General features: G+C 50.9%; 1 protein-coding gene across 1 annotated transcript in view; it reads right to left on the reverse strand.

Annotated features, from left to right (window-relative positions):
* SLC1A7 (solute carrier family 1 member 7) overlaps positions 1-21,603 on the reverse strand; it is a 44,124-nt gene that overhangs the window by 18,879 nt on the left and 3,642 nt on the right. The window contains exons 2-3 of the mRNA XM_042951349.1: positions 19,351-19,430; positions 762-977 (exon numbers count right to left, since the gene is read on the reverse strand). Of these exons, the coding sequence (XP_042807283.1) occupies positions 762-977; positions 19,351-19,430 (296 nt within the window). The remainder of the gene's footprint in view (positions 1-761; positions 978-19,350; positions 19,431-21,603) is intronic.

The raw sequence follows: 21,603 nt of genomic DNA on the forward strand, positions 1-21,603 counted from the left end.
TCCGGGGCTAGGGCCAGGCTTGAGTGCCTGGTCCAGGGTGGCCACTGGCAAGAGAGTGAATGAGTGATGGAGAGGAGAGGGGTGGCCCATATGGAGTCTTGGGAAAGGCGGGGGATGAGATGTGGATGCATCTCTGGGTTTACAGAGCTTTCCTGGGAGGAGGGCTCGGTCCCTGGAACAGACGGTGAGCAACATCCGCGTGGCTCAGGCAGGGGCACCATGGGGCAAATATCACTGCCCTTGGAGTTAGGCCCACATTGAATCCTGGCTCCATGACCTGCCTGCTGGATGACCCTGGAAAAGTCACGTCCTCTCTTTGAGCCTCACTCCCTCATCTGTGAGATGAGGACCGATAAGGAAAAGGCAGGGGGGGCGTGGCCACTGGGGAGGCTGGGTGCACACAAGCAAGCTCCGTCAGTCAGCAAACACCTGCTAATGCCTGCTCCGTGCCAGGCTGCCCGCTGGGACTGGGATCCCAGGTAGCTGACCCCTGTTCTGCCCTTGAGGTGTTCCCAGTCTCATGGAGGCAGACAGCGCAGTGTGACCCCAGTGGGTGGCATAGGGGCTGAGGGAACAGAGGCACTGTTTGCGTGGCCTCTGTGGTGGCTTCTCGTTACCACAGTCCTCAAGAGCAGACCTTGAGCACCCCTCTCCCCATGCCCTAGCCTGCCTCTGGTAGACATGTGGGGCCAGGCTTGTGGAACCGGTAACCCCAGCCCAGGCATGGCGTCCCCAAGTAGGGTATCGGTGGGAAGAATTACCGGATAAGGTCCAGCAGGGCGTCGGCCGAGCTCATGATGGGCTTCCCGCTCTGCTCTGTCGTCTCCTTCTGGGCCGCGCCCCCCGGGTGGATGATAGAGACCATGATGATGCCCACAATGACTGCCACGAAGGTGGTCCACAGGTAGTATGCCACGGTGAGGATGCCCAGGCGGCTGGAGGTCTTGGCATCCAGGGAGGCGAGGCCAGACATCAAGCTGCGAGAGCAACGTGGGTCAGGGTCTGAGGGCTGGGCGGGGGGGGGGGGGGGGGGGGGGGACGGGCACTCAGGTGTACCCACTCACACCCCCTCCTGGCTCTGCCTAGCACCCTCAGAGTGCTGGAGGGATCATGCAGGCATAGGGGACCCCCTAGCCATCCAGTCCTATGGCCCCTCCATCCTGGTTTTCTGCTCTGCTCTCTGGCCCACACCTAGAGTCACCAGCCACAGACTTTCACACCTCCAGGCCCTTGCCAGCATGTTTCCTTTGGCCGGTGTCCTATCACCAGATTCCTCCACTTCCTGAAGTGCTACTCACCGGATAAGACCAAGCTCAATGTCACGTCTCTGGTGACATCTTCTTGGACTCCCTGCCTCTCCCCCAGAGTTAGGAGCTCATGGCCTCTGTCATGACCCTGGTTGTCGCTGTCTACCTGTCTCTCTCATCAGGCTGAGGACACGAGAGAAGAGGGGCAGGTCTGACTTCTCTCTGGGTCCCCAGTGCCTGCACAGAGTGAGCTCTGGGCACAGGTGGTTGCTGTAGCCTTGCTGAATGAACTCACGAATGAGAGTGAGTTAGAGCCCTGGGCTGAGTCCCCACCCTGGCTCTGCCAACCGGCTATGTGACATCTTTGGGCCTCAGGATCCCATCTCTAAAATGGGGCCATGGTTTCTCCCAGATGTGCCACCCTGTGGCCATCCGGGTTACCTGCTGGGCCCAGATTCCCCTTCGTCACTGTGGGAGGCTGTGTTGAGGGCCCTTGTGGGTCTCCCCTCGGCTCCTCCCCACCCCTGCCTGCCTGGCCCTGGGCTCTCTGCCTGCCATCCAGGTCAGTTGGCGGGGTGGGGCAGAGAGATTAGTTAAGGAGATGCTTGTGCTTTGCTTTGCTGCCAAAAGGATTTTTCCCCAAAGCCCTTTCATTCTTTCAGATAAAGGACGTATTTGTCTGGTTTCAATCATGTAAACAAGAGTGGATAATCCCTCCCCATCCCACTCCTCTTATCTTTAGACTACTGGCAGGCAGCATCCAGGGTCAAGTTGAACCTCTCCCTACCTCAGGCTGTAGCTGCTGCCTTGAGTGCCCAGCTCTTCCCCGCTCTCTGTAGCAAAGGCTCATTCTTCTGTTAAGATACAGTTGAAGGCTCCTCCAGGAAGCTTTCCCTGATGACCAGCTGGAGCAAAGGCTCCTTCTCTGGGCTCCCCCAGGCCCTGTGCTGGCCTCTGCCCCAGCCCCCACCTCACTGAGTTGCTGACTGTTTACTGAAAGTGCCTCCAGCACTGGGCCCGGGTCTGACTCAATGTGGGGTCCACAGAGCCAGGCACGGGGCCCGGCCGCAGTGAGCTTGGTAGCAGCTTGCTGAATGAAGGAGGGAATAAATAATGAATCAATGAATGAATGTTTACAATCTCTGTTCATCCCTTGTCAACCAGTATGCCGTATGTTAGTGATGGGCTTAGGGTGGGTCTCGGACATAAATCCTGAAGGGCTCGTAACGGGATTGTGCGGGCAAGGGACACGGGAGGTTGTTCTGCAATTATTATCCATGGGAGCCATTATCCCTAGACTGGAGCCAGCACATAGGCGCAGGGCCAAGCAGTCCTTTGACCACAACGGGAATCCCCCCAGCCAAGTCCACAGGGAAGCCGTGGCCCTGAGGGGGAGACCTGCCCGAGGTCACACAGAACACTAGCGGCCAGCTGGACCAGAACTCGGGCCCCAGCTCCAGGCCTGTCCTCTTTCCTTCACGTATTTATTCAAACCTTTAGCACATGCCCACTCTGTGCCATGCCCTGTGTTCACAGAAAGAAATCAGAATCGCTCCCCAACCTCAAGTTGCTCCTGGTATCGGGGGCAGGGTAGGGTCAGGAAGGAGACAGGCGGGGACACAGGCACAAGTGGACTCAAGGAACCAGGAGACGGGGTGGCTGTATTAGTAGCATAAGCAAGAGGACAAGGACGTACTGTCTTTATTCAGAGGAGGGAGGGATCATTTCTAGCTAGGAGAGTCAGGAAGGGCTTCCTGGAGGAGGGAACATCTGAGTTGGTTCTTGTGAGGAAGAGGAAGATTTGAAGATGGGGCTGATATCACAGGCAGTGAGACAGCAGAAGCCAACAGGGAGGCTGCCAAGGGTGGGCACACTGGGCTGTTTAGTGTGGTCAGAGCTCAGGTCGCATTAGAGGAATGGTGATATGGGGGACACACAGATAAGGCTGTGCTCAGGAGTGGGGGTGGCCCTTGAATGCCAGGTCAAGGGGGACAGGAGGGAGAAGTGGGGTCCAGTACAGCTCATCCAGCAGAATTTCCTGGCTGCAGGACACTAAAGTGGTATTTGTAAGAGCAAACAGCTGGGACTAACCCAAGAAATCATCAGTGCAGAATTAGATTAAAAGTTACAGCATATCCATGCAATGGAGTTCTAAGCAGCCATTAGAGGTGACGGTGGCAATGGAAAGATGTTCCTACTTGATGTTAAGTGGAGGGGCGCCTGCAGGGCGCAGAGCCTCCTGTGACCGAGATCCCGTTCCAGAATGTACAGTCCAGATACGGACATCCTTGAAGGATTGTGCAGGACAGGGGCGTACATGACAATCGGATTTCAGGAAGGAGCAAAGGGCCCCTGAGAAGGCCACCCTCAGGAAGAAGAGGTCTAACTCAGGGGTGGTGCCAACTCGGGGACAGACCAGGATGTGGGAAGGGAGGGGGTGTGGGTTCTACATAGAGCAAGAGGGGACCTGATGCAGGCGCTCTGGAAAGGAGAGGGCTGATGGATAAAATGGAAAGGATTCTGACACCTGGGACTCCAGTCAGTTCCCCTCTGGAACCTCTAAACTGGGAAGGATTCTTCTCCTGGCTGGAGAGAGAGGTGAGCCATGGAGAGGGGAGCTCGCGGGGAGGAAACTGCTGGCAGCAGCCGACAGAACAGCCAGGCTGGTGGGGGCAGCACAGGGTGACCGCAGGTTAGCGGAGGGCAAGAAGGTCGGGAGGTTAAGTGTGAGGAAAGCCCTGGACTCCGCGTGTGGCAATGGCCACTGCAGGGACTCATGGTAACGAGAAAGGAGGTTCAAGCTGTTAAAGTGACTTTTCCATAAACAAACAAACAAATGATAAATAATAAATAAGGTGACCTTTCTGAGAACCTGGAGGCTTTGTGAGGACTCACATGGATATGCACAGAAGAAAACTCTAGAGAGTTTAATAGTAGCTATCTTTGGGTGGTGGGATTATGGGTGATTTTCATTTTGTTTTACTGTTTATTCACATTCTCTATTCTTTCCAGAATGAGCACGGCTTGCTTGTGTGAGGGAAAACACAATCCCTTGAGTAGCCGGCAGCCACAGAAACCATAAATTGTCTGGAGCTTAACTGTCTGCAAACACTGGAACATCCACCTCACTTGATCCTTAAAAAATATTCTAACTCAGCGTTGCCCTATAGAATCGCAATGTAGGCCACAATTTAAAAATTTCAAATTTCCTAGTAGTCACATTTTTATTTTTTAATTTTTTTAATGGTTTGTTTGTTTGTTTGTTTTTGAGAGAGAGAGAGAGCGCAAGCAGGGGAAGGGCAGAGAGAGAGGGAGACACAGAATGTGAAGCAGGCTCCAGACTCTGAGCTGCCAGCACAGAGCCCGATGCGGGGCTCGAACTCACGAACTGTGAGATCATGACCTGAGCCAAAGTCAGATGCTTAAGTGATTGAACCACCCAGGCACCCCAAAAATTTTTTAAACTGAAAAAAAGGGTGAAATTCATTTTTTGTGAAATTGATTTTAATAATTTAGCTTTATTTAACCCAGTATATCCAAAATATTAGCATTTCAGGGGTTCAATAACTACTTATGACAAGTGGCTACCTTATTGGACTGCACAGTTTGAGTTACAGAGAAGGGAAATAAAACTCAGGGAGGTGGAGATAATTGGCCAAGCCACCCAGCTGGTAAGCTGTAGAGTCAGGCGTGGAACAGGGGTTTCTGATTCAGAACGCTGTGGGGCTTTCTCCACTCTCATTGCCTCTCCACGGGACAGACTTGGTTTAACTCCTGGGGAAGAAAAGTGTCTTCTAGTTTTGGCTGACCATGATTTTAATGTGACACAGTCCATATAATGCATCTGTAGTTCAACTCTCAGTGTTGACGACTTGTCCCATGGTAGATTTGTGGTGGTGAGCTTCCCATCTTTGGAAGTATCCAAGTGGACCTTGGATGGCCACCTGTTTGAATGCTAGATCGAGGCTTCTAGACTGAGTGGGAGGTTCCTCATGAGGCTCCAATGTCCTTTTTGGCTCTGTAATTTACAGGGAGGGGAGAATAGGTAACCTTACCTCACCTACTCCCAGCCTGGCTGGGTACTCCGTGGAGCATGATCCCTGCAGGCCCTGGGGAAGAGCCTCACGGAGCTGAGAGGTCTGGGATTCCCTCTCGAGCCATCTGGCCACCACCCAGAGCCCAGGGATTGTGGATCAAGAGATTACACTGATTGGGAAGCAGGCTGGGCTCAAGGGCCTGTTTCAATCTGGTAACTGCTTCACTTGCAGAGGTGGGGGAAGGGAGGAAGCAGCTGCCAGGCTCCTTACTGAGGAAGCAAAAGGCTGTTTACTGACCCTCATTTGGTTGTAACGCCAACTGCTAAGGTAGGTATCGTGACCCCTCTTGCCACCAGGAGGCAACCACTGCTGCCCGTGCCCCGCACTGTGGACAGTGGACAGACTACCTGGACTGCTGGGGGGGGGGGGGGAGGGCCTCCCCGTTTGAAGTCCTTGGTGGCTCCCCACTGCCCTCAGAACTGTGCACACTCCTTCACGCCTTGGGTCCAGTGTGGCCTGACTCAGTCTCGTGCTCCTCACCTGTGCGCTCTGGCCACCCTGGCCTCCTGCTGCTCCCTGAACCACCTTTGCATGGTTATTCCTTCAGCCTGGAACTCTCTATGCCCCCTTTTCCACCCCACACACATTTCCCCAACCTGATACATTTCCACCTGCCTTTCCACAGTCAGCCTAGATGTCACTTCCTCTATCTGGGAAGACATCCTTGAGGGGTCACCTCACCCTCTGCGCCAGGGAACCCCGTGCTTCCCAGTTTGTTACGGGGCACTTTGCTGGTATGCTCACCTCTGACTCTCCAGGGCCCAACCGACAATCCAGCATACAACAGGCTGGCAGGGAATGAGTGCTAGAGAAGCAGTGAGGAACCCAGTCCCCTTGCCCCTGCCCCTCCCGCATTCCTTTCCTGTCCCCTCCTACTGCTACTCATCTTTCCAGTCTCCACTCGGGCACCACCTCTCTGAAGGGCCCCTTGAGCCCACCTGGGTAGGCTAGGCAGCTCCTGTAGGCTCCCACATTTATCCCTCAATAGCCGGGAGCCCTTGTCAAGTTCCTGAGCCTCTGGGTGCCTCAGTTTCCACTGGAGGATAAAATGGAGGTAAATGATGGTTCGTTGTGAGGGTAAATCTAGGTTTAGAACAGTGCCTGGTACATAATAAATATTCAATACACTGCAATTATTAGCATTTGCTCTGCAATGTCATTGTCTCTTAAGTGACGGCCTGCCCCAGCAGACTGTGAGCTCCTCCAGGGAAGGTTTGAATCTGGCTCGGTTCCAGGTCCTCGAAGCCCAGGACCTGGCTTAGCCTGGGTGCAGCTTTGCTGATGTGTGTGATGTCAAACCAGGGTGCAATTCTAGACGAGACTGTTAAAAGGACGCCTTAGGTCTGATGACCATAAGCATCCATTGTGGGTTCGCAGCTTTGGTCCTCTTGCCAGGTTTAGGGGATGCCTCTGGCACTGTGTGTCTGTGTGATGTCAAGGCAGTTGGCACCAGAACTTTTGGGAACAGATGGGAGCTTTTGGGAGTGACTCTCTGAGGCAGTGCCCTCTCCCGACTGAAGAGAATCTGAGAGGGTCCCTGGAGGTGTGCTTCAGGGCTGTTCCCTCTGCCTCTCCTTCCTGGTCATTTTTATCAATGGCTTGGCCAAGGCCACTGACAGCATGTGGATCAGATTTGTAGACGACAGCTAATGTGTTGGATGAGGGAGCTGGGACTAAGCAGACCCCAGCAGGCTGGGACCATGGGCCAAGTCTGACATGATGAAACTGAGCACGGATGCGTGTTGGGCCAGACCTGGCTTCCACAGCTGGGAGAGCACAAACTCTGGGCGGGATTTGGGGGTGGGGGTTGTGGGGGGTGCTGAGCCGCAGCAGCAGCAAGCGGGGAGGGGACTTTGGGGTGTGTTTGCTGCTAGCTTGCTGAGACAGCTGGGGAACGGGGCTGCCGAAGGGCTGGTGGGCCTCTGGCTGTGGGGCCAGAAGCCTGGGCAGCTTGTCGAGAAGGTCATGGACTTGCCCTGACATGGAGACCCACTGGGAAAAGGGCAGGGGAGGGAGGTGTGTGTTACAGCTGGGGTAGGTGGCATTGACAGAGATGCAGGCCTGGGGAAGCAGCTGAGGGGGCAGGGGCTGTGGGGGGGAATGCTGGGACTGGGGCGGGGGGAGAGCTATAGGGAAGGAGATTTCAGCTCAGCACTAGGAATAACTTTCTGCCCTGGAATGGACCACCTTGAGAAGTAGTGAACTCCCAGTCACTGGAGGTGTGCAAGCAACTTGCTAAGGCCACCCCATAAGTAGACAAAAACCCTGGTCCACTAGTATGACAACATCCATAGTCACAACAACCTGGCACTAGGATGTCAGAGACAGGAAGCCCCATGGCCAAGTCCTTGGGCTCTGGCCTCAGCTGACCCAGTCATGGAGGCTCCCCCAAACAGGCCCCAGGGTGCAGCTGCAGGGAGTCTATCAGAAAGGCAGCTGGAAGGAGGCATCTGGGGGTCCATGACAATCCCTTCAGCCCTTCCAAGCATCATGCCTTGCTGTTCCCCCTCCCCCCCCCCCCAGAGCAGATGACAGGCCCAGCAGCTGACAGCAAGTGCCACGTTAGCACCACGTTACTCTTCCCAGATGGCTCTGCCACACCCTCACCCTCAAGCCAACTCCTTCTACGACCTGAGGCAGGGTGCCCAGACTCCCACTTGGCTAAAGATGGGATCATCTGGACCTGGTACCCCCTACCAAGGGCACAAATTTCTCTACTGCCTCTGCCTGCACATTTCCAAGGACAGAGAACCCACTACCTTCTGTCAGCTCCTCCATATGGGCTAGCTATGCTTATTAGAAAGTCCTTCCTGGTGCCAGAATGAAATCCACCTCCAGGGAAGAGAATTCCCCATTCTGGGCCCAGCTCTGTCCTCTGGAGCTACACACACCAAAGTTCTTTGGTTCCATTTTAGATGCTGTGAGCTTGGAGTGCAGAAGTGGGGTGGGAAAAGGACGAGGGACCGGAGGGGGGCAGGCACAGAGCCAGGCATGGGTCTGTGTCTAGTGGGACACTGCTGTCTTGTCATCCCCAACTGCCCTCTGAAGGTCCCTCCTTCCCAGGCCCCTGGGCACCAGGACAATGCTTAACTGGGGCTTGCAAATAACATGCTCACAGATAATGTGCAAGTAACAACCTTCAGCTGAATCAAAAGTAAAATCTGGAGGAGCTAAAGCTGCAGCCCTCAGAGCTCACAGTCTGACCATTGACCATTCTCAACCACTTGAGGAAGGCTGTATTCCCAAGTGTAATAAGGGTCAAGTCCAGTTCCTGATTCCATGAGAGCTGAACTTCTACCCCTTTCTTTCCACTAGGCAAAGAATATCAGGTGTGAGGGAGCCAGAGTGCTCCCGTGGAGGATGACTACTCTGCTCTACCATTAGGAACAACTTCCTTGGGATGCCTGGTTATGACCGGTGCCACCGTGCCATGGTAAGGAGCCCCACTCCAGAGGAAGGAAAAACCACCCCACACCGCAGAGTAAGGGAAGATAGGTCTCCTGCCTCCTCTCCCTCTACCAGGGGGGCTCCTGGTGTCTACCCACCAAGGACTCAGGCTGGGCAGCCCAAATGAAGCTTTCTCCACGTCAAATGAGACCCTCCCAGTGCGATGGTTCTCCACAAAGAAGGATAGTAGGAGTTTTTCAAAACCTCCCGCACATCCCCAGACTCTAATGTGTTCCCAGCCTGCCCCATGTTGAAAACTTTCTCCGGGTGTTCTGGTTCCCAGAAATGAATGAGGTGAGTTTCTGGTCCTCAAGGAACTCCATCCAGTTGGTGGAAAGACCTTCATCTGGACAACACAGAACCCTGCGTCATGGCTATGATTGGCAGGGGCCAGACGCAGGATTTGGCCTAGCCTGGGAACCCAGGCTTCCCAGAGGAGGTGGCTGCTGAATGGATCCTTGCAGGATGAGTAGGAATTCTTTACCATGAGGGGGAAAGACAAGAGAGTCTGCGATGGGTGATAAAATTGGGGAGGTTTTTGGAGTCACCAGACTGATGGTCTAACCCCACCCGCAGCCCACAGCTGGGCTATGTTCCCCTTCTTGATGAGTAAGGCGGTCAGCTGACTGGGCAAGAGGGCCAAGGACAGAATCCCAGAGCTCCCATCTGAGAGGTCAGCTGAGCTCTGCTAAGAAAAGTTGCCCCACGGCTTGAGGGGAGGAGCCAGGACACAGGCTGCCAGTTCCTCCAGCCTCCCTCCCACTTGCTATGTGCTGGGGAGCCCGGACAGCTGCCCCCTGAACACCGGCTTCCAAACCAGACTTCAACAGCCACTCGGCCCAGGACCATCTCCAATAAGTTAGAACGTGGGTGTTTGGGAGTTTTCTGCCAAGCTAGAGTTCCTCAGGAAGGGGGAGAAGGGAGTGTTAGGTTTCTTTGGCCAAACATGATTTCCCGATTCTAAGAAAAATCAGTTTCAAATTTTTACAAGAAATGGAAAGGAAAACAATAAATACAAAGGAATGCACATGCACACACATACATGCACACCATATGCACATGTAAAGACACACACCACGCAGTCACACACAAACCCACACACGCACTTGGATTTCTTTGCTGTGATGTGAAGCCTACAAAACATTCTGCCATGTTCGGCATCAGTGAATCACAAACACATGGATTCAGTTTCCCTTGAATGATGCCTGGTTTAAGAAATTGAAGGATGAGGGGAGAGGAGGGTTTGGCAAAGAACAAATAGAGAATTGGAGGCCCTCGCTGGATCCAGATGCTGGGTTGACCCACCCCTGCTTTCTGGTGTCGCCTGTCTGGGGATGTGTGAAAACAAGGCTCAGTTGACTCCCCAAGCTTAGAAGCAAATGGTGGGGCCTTGATGGGCCACCAAAAAACAAAAATAAGAAAGCACCTGCTGGGAACTGTTTTGTAAATTTGCAGGTGGCATCGTGCCTATTCTATGGCCGAGGCCAAGAGTGTGGTAAATAATAGAACTCGAGGTAAGTCTGGAGTCGTGGGACAGAGTGATGCCCCAAAAGGATATCCAGCAGCATCCTAAGTGTCAAGTGAAAGGAAAAGGGCTTCACAAACTCTGTTCCAGCCCAAGTGCAAGATGAAAACAAGATTATGGAGATGAGGGTACAGCATGGACAATTCTTATGACATCACATTGAGTGAAAAAGAAAAAAGAAGAAGCACCTAGATTTCTTTTTGCAGAAAGTAACAGCAAGGTATCCTCCAAGAATGTAAAGGAACAGAAAATTGCCAGTACTCTTTGAGATAAACTGTATATTAAAAGGAAAAGGGATCGGAGTAGTGACAGGTGCTATCACTGAGAGGAAACAGGAAAGGAAGGCCCCCAAGGCTCCAAAGGCTTGACTTTTCTAGTGGAAGAGGCGTAATTCACATGGGATCAATCAGCAGTGGGGCACAGAGAAGAGCGCTGAGAGCTGCAAAGCCCTCAGGACCTACCCAAGCACCACCCATGGGAGGGGAGCCCTCATTCAAGGGCTTTGACAATGCTGTGGCAGGTCCTAACCATCAGACTACTGCTAGGCCAATGTGACGGGAGGCGGGATTTTCTAAATTTTGTCTGAGGCTTCTTCTATAGTCTCCTTGCAGCCGACTTAATTTTTGGAAAACATTTTCAAATGGCAAATATAAGGTGAGAAGGCACACTTAGTCCAGGGGAAAGGAGAGACTTTGTGGGTTGACGGACACATCTTAAGACCTTGAGACTTTAAGAGCTGCATGCAGAGTTATGAAAGCGTGCATCAGTTTGCATGAGAGGCCCAGGAGCCTTCTGAGAGAAAAGAGACTAAGATCCCAACCCCTGCTCCCTGTGATTTGAAGTTAGGGTCAGGGTATACCAGGGTGCCTATGACCACGATCTGCTGGCACTAAAAGTCCCCAGGGCTAATGCAACAGTGGGGGAAAAGGGACCAGAGCTCAGGGCATGGCTGCCTTGAGGAACAACGACTGGGCACTTCAGTGGGTCTAGGAGCCAGAGCAGGAATATGCACCTGCAGTGTGCCGACTGGAACCAGACCATGCAGGACCTGTGTTCAACAGCGACACCATGCGGTAGGAACCAGAGCAGCAGGGCTAGAGGTAAGATCCAATGTTCTGTTCCATCTACTTGGCTGGAAGCTCACCGAAGGAAATAAGCTGACTTTGGCCAATAGTACAGCCTCAAGAGGAAGACACTAGGCTTCCCGCTGTACAGAGGAGTAGGACTATATTCAGCCTATCCTATTCAGTTCTGAAGTCAGTACATAAAGCAAAAACCAAGTATAATTAAATTTGCCTTGAAGGTCCCTTAAGTTGCCCATGAAGTTGAGGAGGCATAGTTTTATATAAGTTCACTCAAGGCAGTTTTCTTCCCGACTTGAAATGGGTTTGCTGTTTCTTTAGGTGAACACCAGCTGAAGCAGTCTGCGTACACTCAGAAGCCATGATGTAAAGGGGAAAAAAACAAACCCAATCTCCTCTTCATGCCCTAGAATCACAATTGCTGCAGGGAGAGGCTCACACTTTGAGAGGCACATGGGGACCAAGACTGGCTTAGTGCAAAGCACACCCACCTCAAGAGCACAGCTCTTTGAATGGGAGCAGCCTCCTCCTCCTTTAAATTATTTTTCTCTGTTTCCCACAGCGTATGTAACTGATTTTGTTTAAGTTAAATGCACATATGATGGGACTCCACCAGGTGGGACCCAGAAAATAACTAAAGTGGCAAACCTGAAGTCACACTGGTTTTACAATTAAAAACTCAAATTGTGCTGCGGGCAAACATGTAACCAGTGGGTTCCCCAAGTGGTGAGGCTACAGGGAGAAACGCTCTGGCCAGACTGTGCGCACCTGTGCTCCTTAGCAGTTATATGTATAACCAGTCGTATGTATAACTTTGTGAATGAATAAGTTGGCATTTGGTTTATTTGGTTGCCTCTTGTCAGCATCAGAGGACTGGCCCAGCCAGCTCAGGGGCTCAGATGAGGGTGAGCTTCTGAAGCAGTCAGCCAAGGACTACACCCTACACCCCGGGCTTCATGATTCACTACTAAGAATAAGAGCAAACATTTATAGGGAAAAAAGATAACAGTGGCAGAATTAAGACTGAAGGGTAATGGGGGATTTTTTCCCTTAATTATCTAAAGTGCCTAGAAGTATAGAATTTTATTTATTTATTTTTAATTTTAGACACACAGAGAGGGAGCACAAGCAGGGGAGAGGGGAGGAGGGAGAGAGAGAGAGACAGTGAGAATATTAAGCAGGCTCCATGCTCAGTATGGAGCCTGATGTGGGGCTCGATCCCACGACCTGGAATCATGACCTGAGCCCAAATCAAGAGTCAGATGCTCAACCAACTGAGCCACCTAGGTGCCCCTATAGAATGTTTTAAATACAAAAAAATATTTAAAGGCAACTCCTAACCATCCTCCAAGCGTCAGTTCAAATGTTGGTCATGAAACTTCCCTGAATTCTGCCTTAGCTGCCCTTCCACTGCTCTTAACCCATTTAACATTCATTTATTAGGTACCTGCTCTATAGTAGGCCCTGGGATGTTCCTGTAAAAGAGATAGAGAAATTTATTTTCTTTTCAAAAAATTTTTTAACACTTACTTATTTTTGAGAGACCGATCACAAGCAAGGGAGGGGCAGAGAGAGAGGGAGACACAGAATCTGAAGCAGGCTCTAGGTTTGAGCTGTCAGCACAGAGCCTGATGTGGGGCTCGACCCCATGAACCATGAGATCATGACCTGAGCTGAAGTTGGATGCTCAATTGACTGCACCACTCAGGTCCCCCGAGAAACTTATTTTCTTCAGAATTATTTTTATAGTAAGAGAGTTGTCCTTGTTTAGAAGAAATTCCTCGATAAGCTACTTGGACAAAGAGCTGAGCAGCACCCCACCCCGCCCCAGTCCAAGAGCAGGGCATGCGTGGAAATGACTTGTAAAAGACAAGGAGGACAGGATTTCTGGCTGGTCTTGGAATAGGGGTAGAGAGAAGGGAGGTGGGGAGAGAGAAAGAAAGAAGTGGATACACCCTAAATTGACCCTCCAATGATCCACACCCTTGTATACTCTCCCTCCCTAAGTGTAGGTGGGATCTGGAACTCGCTTCTAACTAATAGAATATGGCAAAGGTGATGGGATGTCACTCCTGTGATTATACTATAAAGGACTGTCTCAGAAGACTGGAGAGTGAGGGATCCTCCTTCTTGCCTTGATGAAGCAAAAAACTATGTTGGGAATTGCCTTTGGCGAGAGCCAGCAGGCAGAGAACCACAGGTAGCCTCTAGGACTCAAAGGTGGCCTCCAGCTGATAGCCATTAAGGAGGGGGGCCCTCAGACAAACAGCCACAAGGAAATGACTTCTGCCACCAACTCAAATGAGCTTGGAAATAGATTCTTCCCCAGCCAAGACTTCAGAGGAGAACACAGCTCAGCTTACACTTTGCAGCCTCATGAGACCCCGAGCAGAGGATCCAACTAAGCTATGCCTGGGATTCTGAGCCACAGAAAGTGGTAGATAATAAATGGGGGTTGTGTTAATTGGCTAAGTTTGTGGTAATTTGTTCCATAGTAATAGATAACGAATGTACAGAGAGAGAGAGAGAACCACGAGATGGCTGAAGGGCTTACACTTCTCAGTGTAATCCTTACCTGTGATCTTGCTCCCAACTGTCAATGAAAATTGCTAAATTTATGTACTGTTTGAAGCAGGGATATGTGTGTGCATGGGAGACTGACGAAGGCTGTCCCCTGACTAGTTGCAGGAATGCGAGGGCAGAGGAGAGCCAGAGGTAGTGAGCACTAGGTTTCATGGAGGATGAGGAGACTTCGACACCCATCACACGGGGAATGGCTCTGGGCACAGGTGACATGTGTGTGCCGTGTTGACGTGCATGGCACCTCGTCCACGTGCCTGGGAAGGCTGCCATGAACACAGGTGTGCAGGACTCAGACCTACATGCAGGTCTGTATCAGTGTTCCCAGGTGTGCCTGAGTCCAGAGAGACTTTCCAGAGAAAGTGACACGTAAGCTGCAGGTGCTAAGTGAAAGCAACGAAGGAAGAACAGGTCACCCAAAGGGGTTGCCTGCTGAGAGCAAAACGGGTGCAAAACGGGTTCATGAAACATCTCATCTGGGCCTTGGAGAAGCCTTAATAAGTTAGAGAAAACATGCTACATTCATAATATATCAGGAGATATGCTGGGTGCTCCAAGTACATGATCTTATTTCATTCTGAGAATAACCCTGTGAGAGAGGTGGGTGTTGTCCCCATTTTACAGGGAAGGTCACTAAGGCTCAGATGCTGGGACTTGATCAGGGTCACACGTCCAGTAAGTGCTCTTCCCCTGGAGTCTCCTGCAGATTCTCAGCCACACCTACCAGTACTGTTTGCTCACCTCCCTCATTGCAAATTAGGAAGCCACAACTGGCCAAGGGGAGGTTGCACTCAGCTGGACTATGGCATGCCTGTCTGAGGAGGGGGCTCAGGCCAGGTGCTGGTTTGGAGTGGATTCTAGAGACAAGATGTCCAAGAGCTGGAAGATGCTAGACTGTGGGAAGACTGACTGAGCTGGGCTCCAACCCAGGCTGGCTCGAGTTGGGCCTCCTTTCTCTAAAACAAAGTGTTTCTGTGACTGTCCCCTTTCCAGATGGTGAGACTCCTGAAGGCAGGCATAGGATCTTATCATCCTTTGTGTCAACTGCCCACCATTACCACCCATATTTCTTTATACCTCATCATCCCTCTTTGCTTGTCTATTCATTTTCTGTCTCCTGCAAAAATCTGTTACACTGACCACCACCATTGACAAGGGGGACAATGAACCCGACCCCCTCCCAGTATCTCACATAAAAACACAGTGATGCACGTGGTCCTTCTCCATGGAGGGGTCACAGCAACTGGTGACCTTGGCAGAGGGAATTTCTGGCCTAGGAGTGGCTCATCCAGATAGGAATGCTGTTTCACTACTGTACAAAAAAAGGGGTCTGTACCCCATCATGTGGTGTGCCAGCTGTGACTGTGAATTCATTGAACTAACAATACTGAGTACACCCAGGGTTATGAGCAGCACCTGCGGTGGAGACCGGTCATCATCAATCGTTATCAATAAATAAAGAGCTGGGGGAACTGCACACGGCACCTTGAGCTAGGTCTTGCACGCAGAGTGAGGCTTTAATTGGGAAGAGAAGAGGGCATTTGTGGAAGGAGGAACAACGGGAGCAAAGGTATGGAGGCAGAAAAGCATGCGGCCCACTTAGGGGCTACTGACATAATCAGCCTGATCCCAGGGACGTGGCATAGGAACGGGGTGGCAGGTTCTGCTGATACAGAGGTGGCCTGGCACCCAGAATTGCAGGTTATCGGACCTGGGAGCAAATGTGCCTTAATGTGTATCCTCCCACTGCCCTGGAGCGGTTACTCTGCAGAAAATCCCTGACCTCTGAACTGTCGAGGCAGCTCTGGCGATTTTGCTCTGCCCTGAGTGGTCACATGGGAGTGGCTGCTCCTGGAGGACAGGGATCACAGCCTTGAAGTGTCCAGGAGCAAGCGCTCGGGGAACTGTGGGCGACCGATGAATGGATGGATCACAGTTGAAGCTAAAGGAAGGTGAGTTCAAGGACAGAGGGTTTGGGGCTTAGAAATGTGTCATTTTTTCCCCCTTAAGAAGGTTCAATTCTCCCTTAGTAGGAGAATATGAAAGCACTTCCATTTTTCAGTGACACGGTTGCTCTGCATGAGCCCAAACTGTATAATAAACAAAGGAAATGTGTGAACACACACTGGCTTTTCTCAAGTTAATACCGCATTCCATTCCCAGCCCAGAGAAAGCACTTCTGTCTAGTGAGAGACAGGACTTGGAGAGCTGGACAGGCCCTTAGTCGCTAGGTAAGCTGGGTAAACCAAGGCCCAGAGTGAAGGTGCCTTACCTAAGATCATGTGATAATTTGTGGTAGCAGCATGTCTAGGTCCCAGGTCTCTGACTGACTCCAGGCCTTTTTAAAAGTCAAATGACTTGCCCAAGATCACACAGCCAGAAAACAACAGCGCCAGGGTGGGAGCCCAGGTCTGTGGGACTCCAAGTCCATGCAAACCCTCTGTCTTTGAGGTATTTCTGTTCTGAGTACGTGGTGACACCTGGGCAGTAAAGGACGGTCATGGCAAAGGACCGTAAAGCCACCTAACAGGATTCCTGCGCCTTATATCATAATAAATCCAGGGAAAAAGGAGAAAAGAGAAGAGTCTTCTGCTTCTTCCATTGACACACTTACCTAGCTGTCATGTAACCATCTGTTTTCTCCCTCACAGCCTGTGAGCTCTGCCAGGACTGACCCTCATTGATCTCTATATGTGCAGCACCCAGGACAGGGCCAAGTGCCCAGAGAGCACAATGCCTGATTGTTGAATTCCTTCACTGATTCACTTGACAAGTATTAAGGAGTACCTACTATGTGCCAGGCACTTGGCTAGGTCCAGAGTGGAACCTCAGCAGACTACTGTCTCTGCCTTTACAGACTTTATGGTCCTGTGGGAGATCAAGAAACAAGCAAACAAGTGAATACATACAGGACAACAGTGGATGGTAAGGGCTGTGCCGGGAAAGGAATAGGGTGTGGTGAGGCAGAGTGAAGGTGGTGGTGAGGGGGGACGGGTGGGGCAGGCCTTTCTAAGGCAGTGACGGTGACATGGAGATCTAAAGAAGAGGAAGAGGAGGGGGAAATGGGTGATGGGCCTTGAGGAGGGCACTTGTTGGGATGAGCACTGGGTGCTGTATGTAAACGTTGAATCATGGGAATCTACCGCCAAAACCAAGAGCACACTGTATACACTGTATGTTAGCCAACTTGACAATAAGTTATATTAAAAAAAAAACAAACAGATCAAGAGGAAGAGATATGAAGTGTTGGAGGCAGAAGGAACAGCATGTGTGGAGACCCTGAGGTGGGGGAGGGTTCGGTCTGGTCTAAAAGGCCAGTGGGACTGGAGTGAGTGGGGCCTGGCATGAGGTGGGTTGCAGGCAGGGAAGGATCAGGCAGGGCCTCTGAGATCAGGGTAAGGGCGGGAGAGTTTGTTCTAAATGCCATGGAATGTCATGTTCATTCGGGTTAATGAATGGCATGGCCCAGATGGCTTTTCAGGAGGTAACTCTGACCACTGGGTGGAGTATGGGTAGGAGGGGAACAAGGACCAAAGCCAGGAGGCCAGTGAGGTTACTGTGGAGTCTGGACCCGTGTGGTGGGGGTGAAGCTGGGTTGGCACTGGGAGGCAGAACCAGACGCAGTCACTGGCAGACGGGCTGGTGGTGGGGATGGGACGGGAATAAGCAAGGAGATTTGAATAGCTGGGTGGACGGAGCTGCCGTGTAATGACAAGCAGAAAACAGGAGAAGGAACTGGTTTGTGGGGTAAAATCTCAGGCTGGTGACACTAAATTTGAGACACCTGTTGAATATCCAGGAGCGATGTCAAATAGGTAGTTCAAGTGTGGTGCTCAGATGAGAGGTCTGGGGGGGAAATCTGTACTTGGAGTGTTGGGCTTCTGGGTCGTACCTCAAAGCCATGAGAATGGACGAGAGAAGTCTCGAAAGCGACGACATTCAGAGAGGAGTAGAGGAAGAGAAGCTGGGATAAAGGGGCAGAGAGCAGGCAACCACAGAGGCAGGGAGGAGGGGAGCACCAAGAGGAGGATTTCACGAGGGAAAGGGGGGGATCAGCCGCTCTATCGAGTGTAGCAACTGCTGTGGAGAGAGAGGTCACACAGAGCAGGAACTGAGAGTGTCCTTTGGATTTAGCAACATGGAAGCTACTGGTGACCTTGACAGATTCACTGACCCAGTGAATGACTCAAAAGATGCATAGAGAGGAGATGACAAGCAGAGTGGGTTGGGGAATCAGGGAAAGCCTCTGGAGGGAGGGAAGCTGTGTTTCAGCAGAGTCTTGGATGGGATGGAGGCTGAGTCCTGAGAGACCTAAGTGCTGCCTGCAGGAAGTCGAACTGTACTTGACAAAGCACCCCTGCGGGGAGTAGAGAGTGCCTCCCAGCACTAGAGGGAAAGGGGAGAGGAGTTGGCTCATGTCTCAGGGCTCAGCATCAGGGAGGCTGCGAAGCGATGACCCTGCCCTAAGGGACAGACCCCACTACCCCCCTCCAACACACACATACAGGTCTCAGAGATGTGTGCACCTCCCTCCCTGCAGAGAAGTCCTGGGAGGTGAGGATTCCAAACCCACAGCCTCAGAGCAATGAAGGGCTCTTAGACAGCACCTGGAGCAGCCAGCTTGTTATAGGTGAGGAAATCTGAGACGCAGAGAGGGGCAAGGGCTTGCTCAAGGGCACACAGCATGCCATTGGTAGAGACAGGTGATCTCCAGTGATTTCCAGTGGTCCTCCCCCAGTGAGTAAAGTCTGAATTCTTAAGCCTGGCATACAAGGTCTTTCATGCTGGGGCAAGAACCTCCCCCCAACTTCAGCTCCCACCACCGTTCCTCACACTCTGTGACCCAGTCCTTCGAACATCTAGCACATGCAAGTATATAGTCTCGTACAGTCCTTGCAACAACCCTTTGGAGTAGGTGCTATTATTCTCATTGTATAGGTGAGGGAACTGAAGCTCAGAGGAGTCTGGGAACCGTCCAAAGTTGCAGAGCTGAGCCAGCATATTATCTCATGAGTGTCTCCAAAGTTGTCTTTTCCCCACACCCTGCTGCATTCACCATAAAGAGCCCCTCTGCTGGGAAGCAATCCCTGAACTCCCTGGCCCTGAGCTACCTGGGAGCCAGGTCACGTCCTATGACACCAAGTCACTTTTTTAAGTCACTAAAAAGTCCATTGAATGGGACTGAAATAACTGGTGCCACTGAATGACCCGGGCTTCAGCAGCCCGTGCCACACCCGAGTGCCCATAAAGACCCCCAATCGCAGTTTTCAGGCCAGCCACCCACAGCAGGAGCAGGGCACCTACTGAATCTGTACAGAATCTTCTCCCCTCCGAGCCCTGGCCTCCCAGCCAAACACCTGCCCCTCCCTCACCTGGAGACCACCAGTGGCAGGATCAGCATCTTCAACATCCTCATCAGGAGCTCTCCAGGAAACTGGAAGTAACTAATTTCCTGAAAATGCAGGAAGAGCTGGGGTTATAGCAGGCAGTACCGACCTCACAGCTGCTCCATTCTTTACAACGTTCAAAGCCCTGATTCACCCACCCTCTCTTGTCCAGCACGTGGACAGCAGAGTCCACAGAGGAAGCACTGGCTTTGGAGCCAAGCAGACTTGGGTTCTAATCTTGACCCCCTGTAACTAGCTGTGTGGCCTTAAGCTAGTTACTCGATCTCTCTGAGTTTTTCTCATCTGTAACAAGGGTAACAACTACTTCATAGGATCATTTGGAGGCTTAAATGAGAGGAGGTACATAAAGCACCTGGCAGAGTGCCTGGATGAGAGTAAATGTTCAGTAATCACAGTAAATGACAGCTCTCCTCCACCTCTGCACCATTCATCTGCCCATTCATGGTATAATTCATGTAGCAGATGGTAAGTGGCAAGAGGACAGGGCCATATACTGTTCACACGTTTATTCAGCCCATATGGCCAAGCATCGTGCTGGGTACCCCAGAATGAATTAGGCACAGTTCCTGCAACGGAATTCTCAGTCTAGTTTATGGGGAGACTGACTCATCCACAGAGCATGACATTCTTGAGTCAGTTTCTTCTTCTGCATTGGGCCCATTCTCTGGTGCCTCCCCACCCCCAACCCATCCTGGCATCATCATGGGTTCTTGCCAGCCTCCTGGCAAAGGAGAGAGAATCGGGTTGGTGGGACACCATCCAGTATAAAGAGACCCTACCGAGCAGAGTTCTTACATTGGCTTCCTCACAGGCCGCTAGGTCTAGCCTACCCTTGGGGCCTTGGATTAGGTCTCCTCGCCTGTCAGCTGTCTCCAGAATCACATGTCCAGAACCTGACAGCTGAAGTAGAAGGGGTCACTAAGCCCAGCTGAATTTCATATGAACAACAAATAATTTTTTTAAATGTTTATTTATTTTTGAGAGAAAGAGAGTGAGTGATAGAGTGTGCTACTGGGGGAGGGGCAGAGAAAGGGATACAGAAGATCCAAAGTGGGCTCTGAGCTGTCAGCACAGAACCTGATTCCAGGCTGGAACTCACAAACTGTGAGATCATGACCTGAGCCAAAGTCGGACCCTTAACCAACTGAGCCACCCAGGCGCCCCAACAACAAATAATTTTTGTTATTCACTTGAAATTCAAATTTAACTGAGTGTGCTGTTTTTAAGTTTTTAAATTCAATTTAATTGTTTTGCTATTTCTAGCAAACCATGCTTGAGGCCACCTTCCTGAGGGTAAGGTTGTGGGTGAGGCCGGTACAGGGACTTTCAAGCACCATCCAAGTTAAATTTTTGTACTTGGAACCATTTTTTTTAAAAAACATAACACTTGGTTAATAGTCTGATACTTTGAAAAGCCCCAACTCATAGAATTTTGGTGCTGAGAAAGGGGTTTTAAAGATCTAGTTCAGCTGAGCCAAGAGAGGGAGGGGACATAGCAGTGACTGTGCAGGACCAGAAATCAAGCCTCCTTGTCCCGTTCTACTGTGGTTTCCAATGAGCCAGAAAGTCTTTAAAAAATAAGGGTGAATGGGAGAGAAACTTCTGAGTCCCATGAGCATGAACAAAAATGCTTTATTGTACCCTTATGTCCGATAGTAGTCTGGCCAAATATAAGATTCTTAGTTTGAAAGAATTTCCCTCCCCCTTGTCTTCTAGATTCTAGAGTTGCTTATGATGTTTGGAACCATTCTTCCTATCCCTTAGCTGAGACTTGTTCTATTCCCTCAGATCCATTGAAGGAATATCTGTCAATTTCCAGTTTTCTCTAATTTTCATGAGGTGATGTACCACAGGACGAGATTTTCTGATTTTCTTCTTTTTTTTTCTTTTAAATTCATAGTGGTGTGCATATTTTTTGCTTCTGAGAAAATGTCTTATATTCTCTGTGAAATTTTTCTCTCCATATGTTCTGCTAGCTCTCTCTAAAACTCTTATTAGGGAGTTGGATGTTGGACACCTCTGACTTCCTTATATTTTCTTTTATTTTCATCTCTTCTTGTTTTACGTTCTGGGAGATCCCTGCAACTTTATGCTAGCTACTGACATTTTTATTTTGGCTCATAGATCTTGAATTTCAAAACGTCTTTTGTGTTTTTAGATTGTTCTTTCTTTTTGCATCTTGTTCTGTTTTACAGTCACGATATCTTCTCTCACATG

This window comes from Panthera leo, chromosome C1 (genome assembly GCF_018350215.1).
Source record: "Panthera leo isolate Ple1 chromosome C1, P.leo_Ple1_pat1.1, whole genome shotgun sequence".
In the NCBI taxonomy this organism is placed as follows: domain Eukaryota; kingdom Metazoa; phylum Chordata; class Mammalia; order Carnivora; family Felidae; genus Panthera; species Panthera leo.